Below are 12,431 nucleotides of genomic sequence, written 5' to 3' on the forward strand. Positions count from 1 at the left end.
ACTCATTTTAATACTGTTCTTACTGTTTCTAATTTCAGACCTGCTACAGTTTTCTATCTCTTTTCTCCCAAATGTCCATGTCCTTAGTTGAAGGAACAGATATGCAAAATCACTCCTAAAGTTGAAGTAACAATAATAAAACAGTTTAAAGGAATTGTTTTTTTTTTTAATAATGTGTCAGATCCTAATTTACCCTTGGATAAAGTTTTCAATTTGAGGGAGGAGAGGACTGCTAGATATTTTTATGTCTCACTGACAGGGAAGCATGCTGGTTAAGCAAAATCCACTGGACACTAGAGGCTGTCTTGCAAAGCTGGTTGTTGCTATCTTGCCTCTTTTCAGGTTCCCACTGTATTCTGTACTTAGGGGAAATTGGAGGCACTGTCACTTAAAAATGTGGGTTTTTTCAGGGTGTTGCAACTTAATCTGTGTGTGTGTATGTGTTTGACACCTGTGCTGTAAGTTGCTGACTCCCAATTTATCATGTCTTGTAGGATCTGCAGCAAAGACAGAGATAACTCTTTGATGCTTACTGCTGTCTCCAAGAGTTTGGGGAACTTGTAACTTCTTTTGGTTGATGTTTGAGGAATGAGTGCATTATCAGTTGCTGTTATCAGTGCCTTTTCTGTGCTCCACAGCCTCTGCAGTCATTGTCCCTCGCAGATTCCAAGCTGAAGACTGAGGTCACCATCATTATTAATGCCTTGGGCAGCAATACTTCTCTTACAAAAGTGGATATTAGTGGAAATGCCATGGGTGATATGGGAGCAAAGATGCTGGCAAAAGCCCTACAGATAAACACCAAGCTCAGGTAAGGGAAACATACTTGCAGTAAAAGATAGAATGGCTTAATAATACTGAAGTTGTTGGCTTATTCTCAAGCTGCTTCTCTTCAGAACCCTCCTAGGTACAGCTACTTTATAGTGTCGCCATTTGGAAAGATTCTCAACCTTTTTTCTTACAAAAAAAATCAACAAACAAACAAGAGAAGCAAATTGTCTCTGTGAAAACATTTCCATAACTGAAACTGGAGAAAATTACATTTTCTAAATTTAAACAGAAAGACCTCTTTTTGGAACAAGAGAGCGCTAATTTTTCTGGAATCATAGAAAAAAAATCACCTTGTTATGTAGCTCTGGATGTCATCTCATCCAATGTCCTTCTCAAAGGAGGGCCAACTTTAAAGCTGTACGAGATTGCTCAGGACCTTGTCCAGGCATGTTTTGAAGATCTCGAAGTACAGGGATTCCGCAGTGTCTCTGGGAACCCTGCTCCAGTGCTTACCCACTCTCTGCTGTTCTGCTCTCTCTTTTGTGCTGGAGGCCTACCCAGCAGAGAAAATTCTGATACTTGGGTGGAAAACTAAAGTAAATTATTCTTTGTCTTTTGGAGAATCAGTTTGTAGGAGAACTAGGAGCATGTGGAATTCAGAATGGGTAGCAGCATGGATTCCTCCTTCCCCTCTCCACTGCCTATAGCACTGATGGACCTTGGCATCTCTTCTCTGCAACTTCATCTGCCTGACAACGTCACTGCTTCTTAACACATGTCTGGCACTGATGGCTTGAGAGTATCACTTTTTTCTATCCAGCATGTGGCTAGCAAACAGTAAAACCTTCAGTCAGCATGAATCTGGATGGGGACCTCTAAATATGTCACCATCATCAAGAAAGCTAATCCGTACTCCTCTTGTCAGACTGTCCAGATGAACCTTCCTCAGTGTATTGTCTGTGTGAAGAGACCCCTTTGTGTTTGGTCTCCACGCATTTGTTCCCTGGAGGATAAGAAATTCCCCAGAACAGTCCTGGTGATTTTGTTCAGAAGCAGGGATCCTGGTCTTTATGTTGCTATGCCCAAACTGAATATTGAAAATATAAAGAAAACACTGGAGAGGTGGCTTAGTTTTATAGAATGTATTAACCTGAAATGACCACAATACCTGAAGAAATAAAGACTTGATGGCTTTCAGGATGGTAAACTGAAATGTTTCACAGTACACTGAATGTCACGATTGACATAAGGTCACCACAGTCTGTGGTGTGATTACAAACTGAATAATGCAATGGTAACTGGCTTTGCTTAAAATGTTATAAAATCACATCCGTGTAGAAATATATACACATTCCCAATGACAAAGATATCCAAGATTTGACCCTAAGCATATCTGATCTTTGCGGAGTGGGTGTGGAATCTCTCTTCCTCTCTTCCTTACCTCCATCTTTCCATCTAAAAAATGAAGGAATAATTCTGCAACAGCAGAAGGGTGTCAATACCTGTGAAACCCTGCTATCTATCTTTTTCTTTTTTTTTTTAGCACCAGAAATCTTTGGGGTTGTGCCTTTTTTTTTTTTTCTTTAAGAGCAGCTACAACTAGTGCTCTTGTCCAAGCAAGATTTATTTGCTTGACTGCCTCTTCTGACTACTAATGAGATCTTTGAACATGTGTTCGCAAATTGCCAGGCAGTCTGCTTGAGTGGTCTGAATTGGGGGAGGAGAGGGAAGGCTTGATCACTCTTATCACTATTGTGTATTCCACAGAGCTGCAATTTATGCACCTAACCTAATGGCTTATACTGGCAGTTAGTTATGTTGCATGTGGAATCATAGGAACTGTGTGATGAGCTAGTACAGGATTGAATGTACAATAGCCTGCAAATTTTGACCACCAATCAGCATGAATTTTTAAAATACCTTTTTCTATCTAGCCACATAGCCTGTGTAGCACAGAGATTGATCACTTCCTGCAATTTTCTCATTTTTCAGCGTGGGCTTGCTTGCAAAGCAGACATTTGAACTTTATTTTTGATGCTATTCCTGGAAAAAGCTGGAATTTTAAATCTTTCTATTAACTGTATTTTAGAACAGTTATGTTTTTAGGTTAATGATGGAAAATATAGTACAGAGTGCCCTTTGAAGAAAGGGAAGCTGAATTTTGTAGTATCTTTGTCCCTAACATCTGTCATTTCAAGGTTTTAGCATATAACTAAAGACAGGTTTTTAAAATACTGCCTTCCGCTATACAGTTTTGAAGATACAGTGCTATGTTATTTCAATATGCTGTTTCAATATAGATTTATTTGGTGGTTCTTGTTTAACTTTTTTTTTTCTTTCTGCTCCCTCCCCATCCTCTCAGAACTGTAATATGGGACAAGAATAACATCACTGCACAGGGCTTCCAGGACATAGCTGTGGCACTCGAAAAGTAAGTTCTCAAGCAACTGAATGGCTGATGAAGACTTAGATCCAGAATGATCTGAGCAGCTGTGGTTCTCACTGCAGTCAATATGATTTGAAGATGCTGAGCGCTCTCAATTTTAAGCATCAGGGTGCTTAATCTAAAGGAAAATGTATGACTTCACATCCTTCAAAAGGACGGGGAAAAAGCTCTGTGGCTCTTTCATCCATACTCTGTTATCAGCATTAAGGCCACTGAGTTCTGCTGTTAGCATTAAAATTCTGAATTTGAGAATATTTTCACTTTTCTTCATTCTCTTGTGTTCATAGCATGCAGAAATTGTATTCTAGTCAGTGAATGAAGCTGTATATAATAACAGAAAATTACTGAAGCATCCCTTTGTCGTCTGACTTTTTTTCTCTTTCCCCCAGCAAGTTGAAACTAATAGGGATGATCTCAGGAACTGCAGTTGTTCATCATAATCGCTGTGGTCTGGGTCATTTCGCTTCCCCGAGCTTACTCACAGTTGCAACCTAGTGATAGATGCTAAATGACTTGCATCTCTCTCCATCGCCATCAGATTTCTTTATATGTTGTTATTACTTTTCTTAAGAGGGAAAAATTACAGATTTAAATTAAGCAGCAGTTGTTTCATGTCATTAAATCCCTCAGAGAGGAACAAAGGCTCTCTTTAGAAGGTCAAGGTAATGTACAATTGCTAGTTTGTAGATATGATGTCTTGTAAAACTGTATACTGTTTAGGGGAGCATCTTAACCTTTGGAGGGGTCATGAGGCTAGAGCTTATAAAGTTACTTGTTTTTTGGAACTGTTGTAGTTTATGTACTTGGTTTCAAAATGAATTCAGTTGCACTGATGGGTGAAATTATATAAGTGATGTATAATTAAGCAAATCATCTTGGAGTGATTCCGTTGATAGTAGTGAATAATAATTTGCAAAGGTTATTTGTCAGCTTGCAGACATTTCTCTTTTAGAGAGCAATAGCATGTACTTTTAGGAGAAAGTCTGGTAGAAAAGAAAACGTGCTTATTTTATGGCTAGCATCAACTTTTCTGTTCTGAAGTGCTTGGATAAGTAAATAGAAAGGAGGGGGGAATCCTAAGGCAAAAGCAGATCATCTAAGCAGGAAAAAAAAAAAAAAGCTACAGGTGGTTGTGTGACATTGCACTTTGTTGAGGTGATGTCTCATTTATTTAGCTTGGAAGCTGAGGTCATTTTATATCTCCTAAAATTTTAAAATTGTTAAAACCATTGATAATATCACAAACTAAGCCACAAGCAACAACGGTTTCAACTTGCAAGAGAGGTTCTGTCAATACTGGCTGAAAACAATTAGCCTGTAAACAATCCATCTCAAAGACATATTGAGAACATCCTTCACCATATGTTTCCTAAAAATACATGAAACCATCAATATTCTGTAGGAAAGAATTGTTGCTCAAAACGGAATGCAATATACTGAAGGGGCTTGGGGGTATGTACATTGTGTGTGTTGTTTTGATTTTGTTCTTAAGAAAACTAGTCATATACTAAACTGCAAAAAAGAAGAAAGCTAGGCTTTTGTAGTATGAGGGGGAGGGTGAGGACAATTGGGAGGTATTGTAAGAGATTTTAAAACAGGCTGAAGTAATCTGAAGGTTGTTTTTTCCCTTCCTCCCAGCTTTTCTTCATCTGCTTAAAGTTGTGTGAAAATGCTATTCCTGCAAGGGAATTCCAGGAGCACGGCTGGCGGCAGAGCTGCCCCAAGGGTGTCCCAGCCAGCTGATGTGAAATGCCCAGAGGATCTTCTGTAGAGTCCAGTACACGTGTCAGTTCAGGAGAGCATTTGAGAACAGTGGGCGTCCTGTTCAGCCTGGCCATTAAACATGCATTTGTATCTCTAATTGTAATATGAAAATAAGCATGTGCTTGTGTGCTTTGCAGCCTAGAGCCCACTCTGTCCTAGAACTGTACAGTCTTGCCCCCTATTCATTTCAAAAAGATATTTATTCTGCATGACCTGACTGAAGAAATAGCTCAGGTTCTAAAATCTGCTGGGAAATGCTGGGATTTGTTAGGGAGTTAGGAATCCTTCCCTTAGCAGTGACATGACATTCACATACCCAAGCCTGTAAAACATGATCATATTCCCATTTTTTTGAAAAATAGTAAAATCATCACTCTGCAGCACTGTGTCATGAATGGAGCAGAGGCTACTACAAGAGAAGTAATGTTATGAAATGTAGGACTGTTGTCACACATGCTGTATGTAAAGGAAGAGGCAGAGGGGTTTGAGAGATCCTTTCCAGTCTGAGTGCCTCTCTGAAATTTAACATCCTTTTAATATAGGTATTTTGTTAAGAGTATTAATGTGTTACAAAATTACTGGATTATTGAGTTGGTAGAGAAATGTTCTCTGTTGCAAGAGACAAGTGGAGTGTTAATGAAAAGAAGAACGGAGAAATATTTTAGACTTCAAAGGAAACAGAGAAAAATGAAGTGTGAAGATAAATGTTGCTCTGATGATCACAGTTAAAGAGCAGGTTTAAATTCTTGGGTTTTTTGCCCCTAAGAGCTGGTGAATTCTGAGATGAAAATAAGGTAGCATTCCGATACAATGCTGTCTGTCTGGAAGGAAACCAAGTACAGAGCCTTCCTTAGGGTAGTGGTCTTCTAAAGTTCTGCTTCTGTGACTGAGTGTCCAGGATATCTCCTTGCCTTTTATTCCCCCCTGCTTCATCTGTGTGTGTGAGGGAGGGTGCACTAAGCATTTAACTAAATTGAATTTAGCATATAATTACTAGCATGAGAGCTGGCAATTATAATTTCAATGAATGTGATGTATTAAATGTCAAACAGCTGCAGAGATCCTTGGAAATCTACCTTTGTTTCTTTTTAACTAAATAAATACCCCACCTGCCAGGTAGTAGTCAGGCAATCAGCAAGTTCTGTAATTAGTATCTGTCTTTGAGCTTGGTATCTTTGACATTTAAAAATTGTCCCTGTGCTGGTGGACAGCCAGTTATTTGCTGTTTAGTATTACATGAGGATGCATAACAGGCTCTGTGTAGTAGGCACAGTACTTTTGAAGGATAAGACAACCAGAAAGAAAACTTGATTTTCCATCTATGATGCAGTAGGCACTTGGAAACTGCAGAAGGACAGGGACCTTGCTGATTCCACATGAATAACTGCCACTGACAGCTATACATTGGCATGTTTACATAGGGGAAGAAACGTAGAAGTCTTCCATTAGCATGTAAGGTAAAATGTTGGGTAGTATTAATGAGGAATAAGTGTGGTTAGCAGTTCAAAAGACTGCTGCCCTTCAGGGAGTGGTGTTTCATGTGGCTGAGCAAACGGCAGGATAGGAAGTGAAAGAACCTTGGAGGTTTACAGCAGTTAAGGAGTCCACTGTTGGAGTTAGTGCAGTTAGTGAGGGATGGGCCCATCGAAGTCAGTGGAGTTGACTCAACTGAAATTATCAGCTTTAGAGTGCTCAGAAATAGAGAGTTCCAACCATATTTATCAAGCTCTGGATGGAATAGGAACAGACGGTTAGTGGGACGTTTGCAGGCAGCTGAAGGAGGAGGAAGAGATGTTTGCAGGAAATTAAGGCTAATTGAAAATAGGCAGAGGAATTTCCTTTCCAGGTTTTAAGAACTTCCTGCTCTTTTTGTTTTCGTTTATTCAAATGTGAAGGTGTGTGGACATACCACTGCATGTAGCATTTTAGGTTTAACTGTGTCACGTTAGCCAAGTCACGTTCTTGGAGTTTCAATACAGTTTTGACTCAAAACCAAAACCCTATCTTTATTCTCATATTGCAGCAGATGGACAAAGCTACGGAAATATTTTGCAAACAAATAAGTAAAATGCAGGGAGCAATTGTTTGCGTGAAGCAATGTGGAGATGCTATGCTTGTTTTGTCAGCTTTTATTAAAAATTCAGCAAGTGTCTTCAAATTGTTGTAAACACAAGAAGTTATTAAATAGTAAATTTTCAAAACTCAGTCTCTTAGTCACTATCTATCTGTTACTGAATATTTCCATTTAGACTTAGATCTGATAAAATTGCCAGCAGGCACTGACACTCCCTCTTACGTTTTGATATAGGAAATAGTAATTCAACCTTGTGCACAAAGGTACAGACGACAGCTAGGCCTTTAAGTGACAGCTCCTGGGCACTGGCCACTTAACTGCATTTTTTGCTTTTCCAAATCTCCACCTTTATCTAGTGGCAAAGAAGAATTAGCAGCACAAAGAGTGTGCATGCCTCCAGTTAGTCCACTTACAAATGTGAAAAATACGTTCTTGGTACCTTCCGTGGACAAGCTAGATGCATCTTATTTCTCCCTTCTGTTTTTTTTCTTCATAAAGAGATACAGTAATTAGGGTACTAATAAAAAAAAAATCTTTTATTTTATTTTTCTTTAGGAATTATACTTTGAGATTCATGCCTATACCGATGAATGATGCTTCCCAAGCACTCAAAACAAATCCTGAGAAAACAGAAGAGGCACTGCAAAAGGTATTGCATATACCACCTGCCATTGTAGAGAAATAAAACCACTAAAAATAAAGTAATAATTTTAAGTGCCTTCATGCTTGGCTGAGCAAGAATTCTAGGCTAGATTCACTGATTGTTTGATTTGGATGGACATACATGCAGTAATCAAGTGCTGCAAGAGCATATAAGGGTTTTTATTCCAAAGAATGGTTGAAATGAAGGCTGATGGAACGCAATAGTGTACTATCAAAAAGCCGTAACTAAATCAGTGCTAGCTAGACCTTGTATCGCTGTATGCATGACTATGGAAGGGAGAGTTAGAAACCGGCACGTTTGCTACGTATGTGCTTGTGTGTATTTCCACATGCATAGAATTACTGGTACGCATTTTTTGGTTGGGCATAAAAAGTACAGTCAGCGCTGTACAAGACAAAGAATGCTCTTTAATTTGGGGGAGGATAAAAACATTTACTGCCTGTGTTTTATGTTGTACGTATAAAATTCACACACTGTGTTGCCCTAAATAAACAACTGCACCAACGTGTTCTTTTGGATGAAGAGGTGTTGACAGTATCTGTAGCCATTCCCCTTGCATGAGTTATAAAACTCTCAGCTGAGTTTTAATATGGTAAATCTCATGAGCTCCAAATAAGCCACCTCCTCAATCAGAAAGCATACAGTTCACATCTCTTTAATGAGTAGTTTTCCTTCAGTGAAGATAAGGTCATAAAAACCTTATAAATAGTTCTTAGAGATAGCTGTGATTGAAAAGCAAATGCCTATGATCCTTATTAGTAAAGAAATTTTCAGTAAAGTAATTCTCACAGAAAAAAAGGGCCAGTAGTTAGCGCCTTTTTCTTTGATGCATGAAAATGATCAAAATTCTGCTTTAAAACATCTGAATTATGGGGGATGGGCATATTTCTTACATCTTGTTTAATATAATTGTAGATATGTTCATATCTCTGAAAACAAATTGTGAAGCTTCTTGCCATGGGGATTTAAATTCTACGTGTTAATTAGGCACTATGTACAAAGAGCATTTTGTTTTATTCATTTCAAAGTTGCTAAAACTGTTTGGCCCTGAGTTTGTTTTAACATGTGTGGTTCAGGCTTTCTTTACACAACATGAGGAAGTTCTCTCCAAAAATAAAAAAAAGGTAACAGTCTTGGTAGCAGTGCTGTGAACACAGCTAATTCCATGCACGTAGGAATGCCTGCCCGCACGAACTGAGTTGTCATGCCTGGTGCAAGGACGCCTGAACTGACTGGCCGACGTCTCAGGAGGGTCCGTAAGCTTCAGCACACCACAGCTTGAGTACTTTGAGAGTGCTCCTGGCCCTGGTCCAGCACCAGATGGACATAGCAGCTAACCTCCCGAGCTCCGGTATCTCTGCAGCACACTTCTTACAGTGTGGGCAAATTGGATAAACCCTGCGTTACTGTGGGGCACGGTCAGACTGTCCCAGTTCTTGCTGCTCATGCAGGTTTAGACGTGACCATTCCTATTAGTCTCTGCCTGGCAACCTGCTGGCCACCCCACCCATCCTTTTCCCCTCTCTTCCTTTCATACCAGATCCATCACCTTCGATGAACCTTAAACAGTTTATTAGTAGGGTTTTTTGGCCTGACTAAGTTTGATAGAGCCGGGTCAGGGGGATACTCTATGTGCCATTAAAGTGGCTTGATGGTAGATGTTTACTGCTGGTGACACTGGCTGTGTCCAGTGGCTGTGAGTAGGAATCACTTGTCTTTGAAGAGCACTAATGTACTGCTTAGCCTTAAGTAACTTTTGAACTGGGGCTCCTGTATCAGTTAAGTACTTTTAGCTATTTTATCTTCTCTCCAGACCATACTGCTATTCAAATCTGCGTCTTTGCAGCGGACCGAATGAATCTAAAGAAATGAATCAACTATCTTGTGTCATCGTGCTCTCTACACAACACTTTATGCATGAGTCCCTTTAAATATTTCTCAAACCTGGATCTACTCCTTTGTCAGTGTAACTTACTAAATTGTTCAAAATAGAAGACTAATTCAGAAAACACTGGCAAAAGCACAGTGTTTAATGATGTTTCACTAGTCAGTGAGTGAATGAATATTGGCCAATGTGATTATTAAGCATTGAGATACACAGAATAAGGTTTGCAAGTAACAAACGTAGGCAGTTTTTCCTGTCAGACCCCATTTCTGACATAGCAGCAAAATGGAAAGCAAATTACCGTGTAGAGAGTCAAATCAGTTTCCTAATCTGGCTTTGTTTTTTAGATAGAAAACTACTTGCTTCGTAATCACGAGACCAGGAAGTACCTACAGGAGCAAGCATACCGGCTGCAGCAAGGCATTGTCACTAGTACCACTCAGCAGGTGAGAACTTGTTCCTCACTGGTACTTCTTGGTGTCTAAAATCTGCCTGGAGACAGAGTTCTCTCTCATTCTGTCAGTAGCTTAAAGCAGAATGTGCCTTGTGGGTGACACTTTGTTTTCCAAGAAGTAATAATAATCAATGATAATATTTTTGGAAGGAAAAAAAATAAGAGCTTTTGTGAGAGGGCGGTCTTATGTATAGTAGTAGTACTGTGTAGAGAAAGACCCAAGCTATTTCTGAGTGAACTACTGTTGGAAGCAGGCACAGTTTAGTTCATTCATGCTCAGGAGTCTGACTTTTCAGCAGACTCTCATCGGTGTGACAAGCAGCATCATCAGGCTGTGCCACTTCTGGTGTCTGAGTCAGTTCCAGTCTCTCTGCCTAGCACTGAGCAACCATGTAAACATGCCCTTAGGTACCACCAGAGCAAGTAGCCTTAGAGAGCAAGTCATCATCTACCTTACACCTTCAGAGCTGCAGGTATTGTGGGAAGGTTTACTTGGAGGGAGGGAGCAAAGGAGGGTGGAAGTGTTCTGTGCTGTTTATAGTCTGGACAGCTGAAAACGCTTCCTGTCTAACACAGCCCAAAATATTGCTTGAAGCTGGGAAGTTTTTCTGTTTTGTCAACCATTACCAGGTTTCCTAAATGCCACATGTGGTTCTGGTTTTTGGTTGGTTGGTTTTTTTTTTTTTTTGCTTTCTCTTGAGAGGACTACAAGCATTTTCTGTGGTAGCTCACCATTCTCTCTGTTCTAGTGCATTTCTTGCCAGTACTCCTCAGGGCTGTTCAAGGTGGTATAAGCAGAATAAAACCCGTCACAGCCTCTGTTTTAAATTTACTTTCATGTTTGTTTGTACCAGTTGTGTTCCCATGCAAATGGAAAACTCCAGCAGACAGGAGAGGAATATGTTTTGCTCTTCAGCTGAGTCAATGAAATTTCTCTCTGTTCTCTGCATATTTTATTTTTTTTTGGTGAATCTTAATTCAAAGTGGCCTTTTTCTACCTGTGTTATTAAAATTTAACAGGACAGGGTTTTATTACCAGAACCTGAAATTATACTCTAACCTCTCAACAGAGAAAATGTTACATGGAGGTGCACTGGCACTAAAAACTGCAAGAACAGCATCACTTTTTTTTATTTTAGAAATTTGTCCGTTCCAATGCCACCTTTTTTCCCTGTGTTAATAACCTCCATATGAATTAAGTTTAGATCTTTTTATAGCTCGGTGGTTTTAGTTGTGCTTTTCTCCAACAACCACACGCACTCCAGGTTTCAGTAAATGTAATTTATTGTTATTTTGAAAGTAGAGTAAAATTACTCATTTCTGTATTAAATTGTCTATGGATTTTAAAAACAGTTTTAAAAGAGAGCTGGAAAAGAGTCTCTAGTTAGTATGGTGGAATTGCATTATTATTCCCAGAGTGTTTATTTTTTTGGGTTTTTTTTAGTCCAGATGTCCCAACGAGACTTTCCACTGTCTAATAATTAATTAGGTTTTTGTACTTATACAAAAACCCTTTGAAGAGGAAGAGTCATGCAGAACAGAAAAGGAGCATGCTGTGAAATTATTTCAGTTCTCATTGATAATGATACAAGATGCCAGAACTCTAGACTTTACATGATAATGATACGTGCACTCAGATGTTGCTTCAAAATGTCAGATAGTTCTAGTGAATGCTGTGTGGGCTGATAGACTTGTAACTATTCTGTCTCCCTGCCCTGAATATCTTAATCAAAACTGACTATATGTCAGGCAATCTTATTGGTATGTCTTGTAAAGATACAGATGTACCACCTGCCCTGTATTTGCAGCATGTTAAATGAATTGTGTTGCACATACAGATTAAGTTCAATTTATCCCACTGTGAAAGGTCTAATGGAAACTTCTGCTTTGGTAGTTATAGTTCCCTTGCAACTAGGAATGTTTATATTTTTAAAGAATACCCTAGAAGCCTGTGTAATTGCTTTTTGCTTACACAGGAGAAATCTCTGTTGTTTTTTGTTGAATGGATAGTGACAGAGCTTTCTTTTACTGTCTGAACTTCTTAACGATTCAGGAACCTTCATAGCTAAGTGTTAGATATTTTGACAACATTTTCAGCGTTAAACTTGCTCCAAAAAACCAGAACAACACTTGAACTGGATGACTTGGTTATTTGCAGTTATCCTGGAGGTAACTGTGGGAGAAATACTCCAAAGCATTTATTTGTTTTTAATGGTAAAGTTTTATTTATTTTTCCAATGTTTAGATGTGGTTTTATGAGATACAATGCTTTCCTTCAGTAGCATTGATATACCTCCAAGCTCTGTTCATGCATTTCCAGATGGTTATATTGTCACTACAAATCTTATCACACTACTGTTGATTTGCTACCTG

At 39.1% G+C, this 12,431-nt stretch overlaps 1 protein-coding gene across 5 annotated transcripts in view; it reads left to right on the top strand.

The window, feature by feature from the left end:
* Positions 1-12,431, top strand: part of CARMIL1 (capping protein regulator and myosin 1 linker 1) — a 194,565-nt gene that overhangs the window by 128,531 nt on the left and 53,603 nt on the right. For all 5 annotated transcript variants that reach the window (XM_054815205.1, XM_054815207.1, XM_054815206.1 and 2 more), the window contains 4 exons: positions 639-811; positions 3,134-3,202; positions 7,611-7,704; positions 9,952-10,050. In XM_054815205.1, the coding sequence (XP_054671180.1) occupies positions 639-811; positions 3,134-3,202; positions 7,611-7,704; positions 9,952-10,050 (435 nt within the window). The remainder of the gene's footprint in view (positions 1-638; positions 812-3,133; positions 3,203-7,610; positions 7,705-9,951; positions 10,051-12,431) is intronic.

This window comes from Grus americana, chromosome 2 (genome assembly GCF_028858705.1).
Source record: "Grus americana isolate bGruAme1 chromosome 2, bGruAme1.mat, whole genome shotgun sequence".
In the NCBI taxonomy this organism is placed as follows: domain Eukaryota; kingdom Metazoa; phylum Chordata; class Aves; order Gruiformes; family Gruidae; genus Grus; species Grus americana.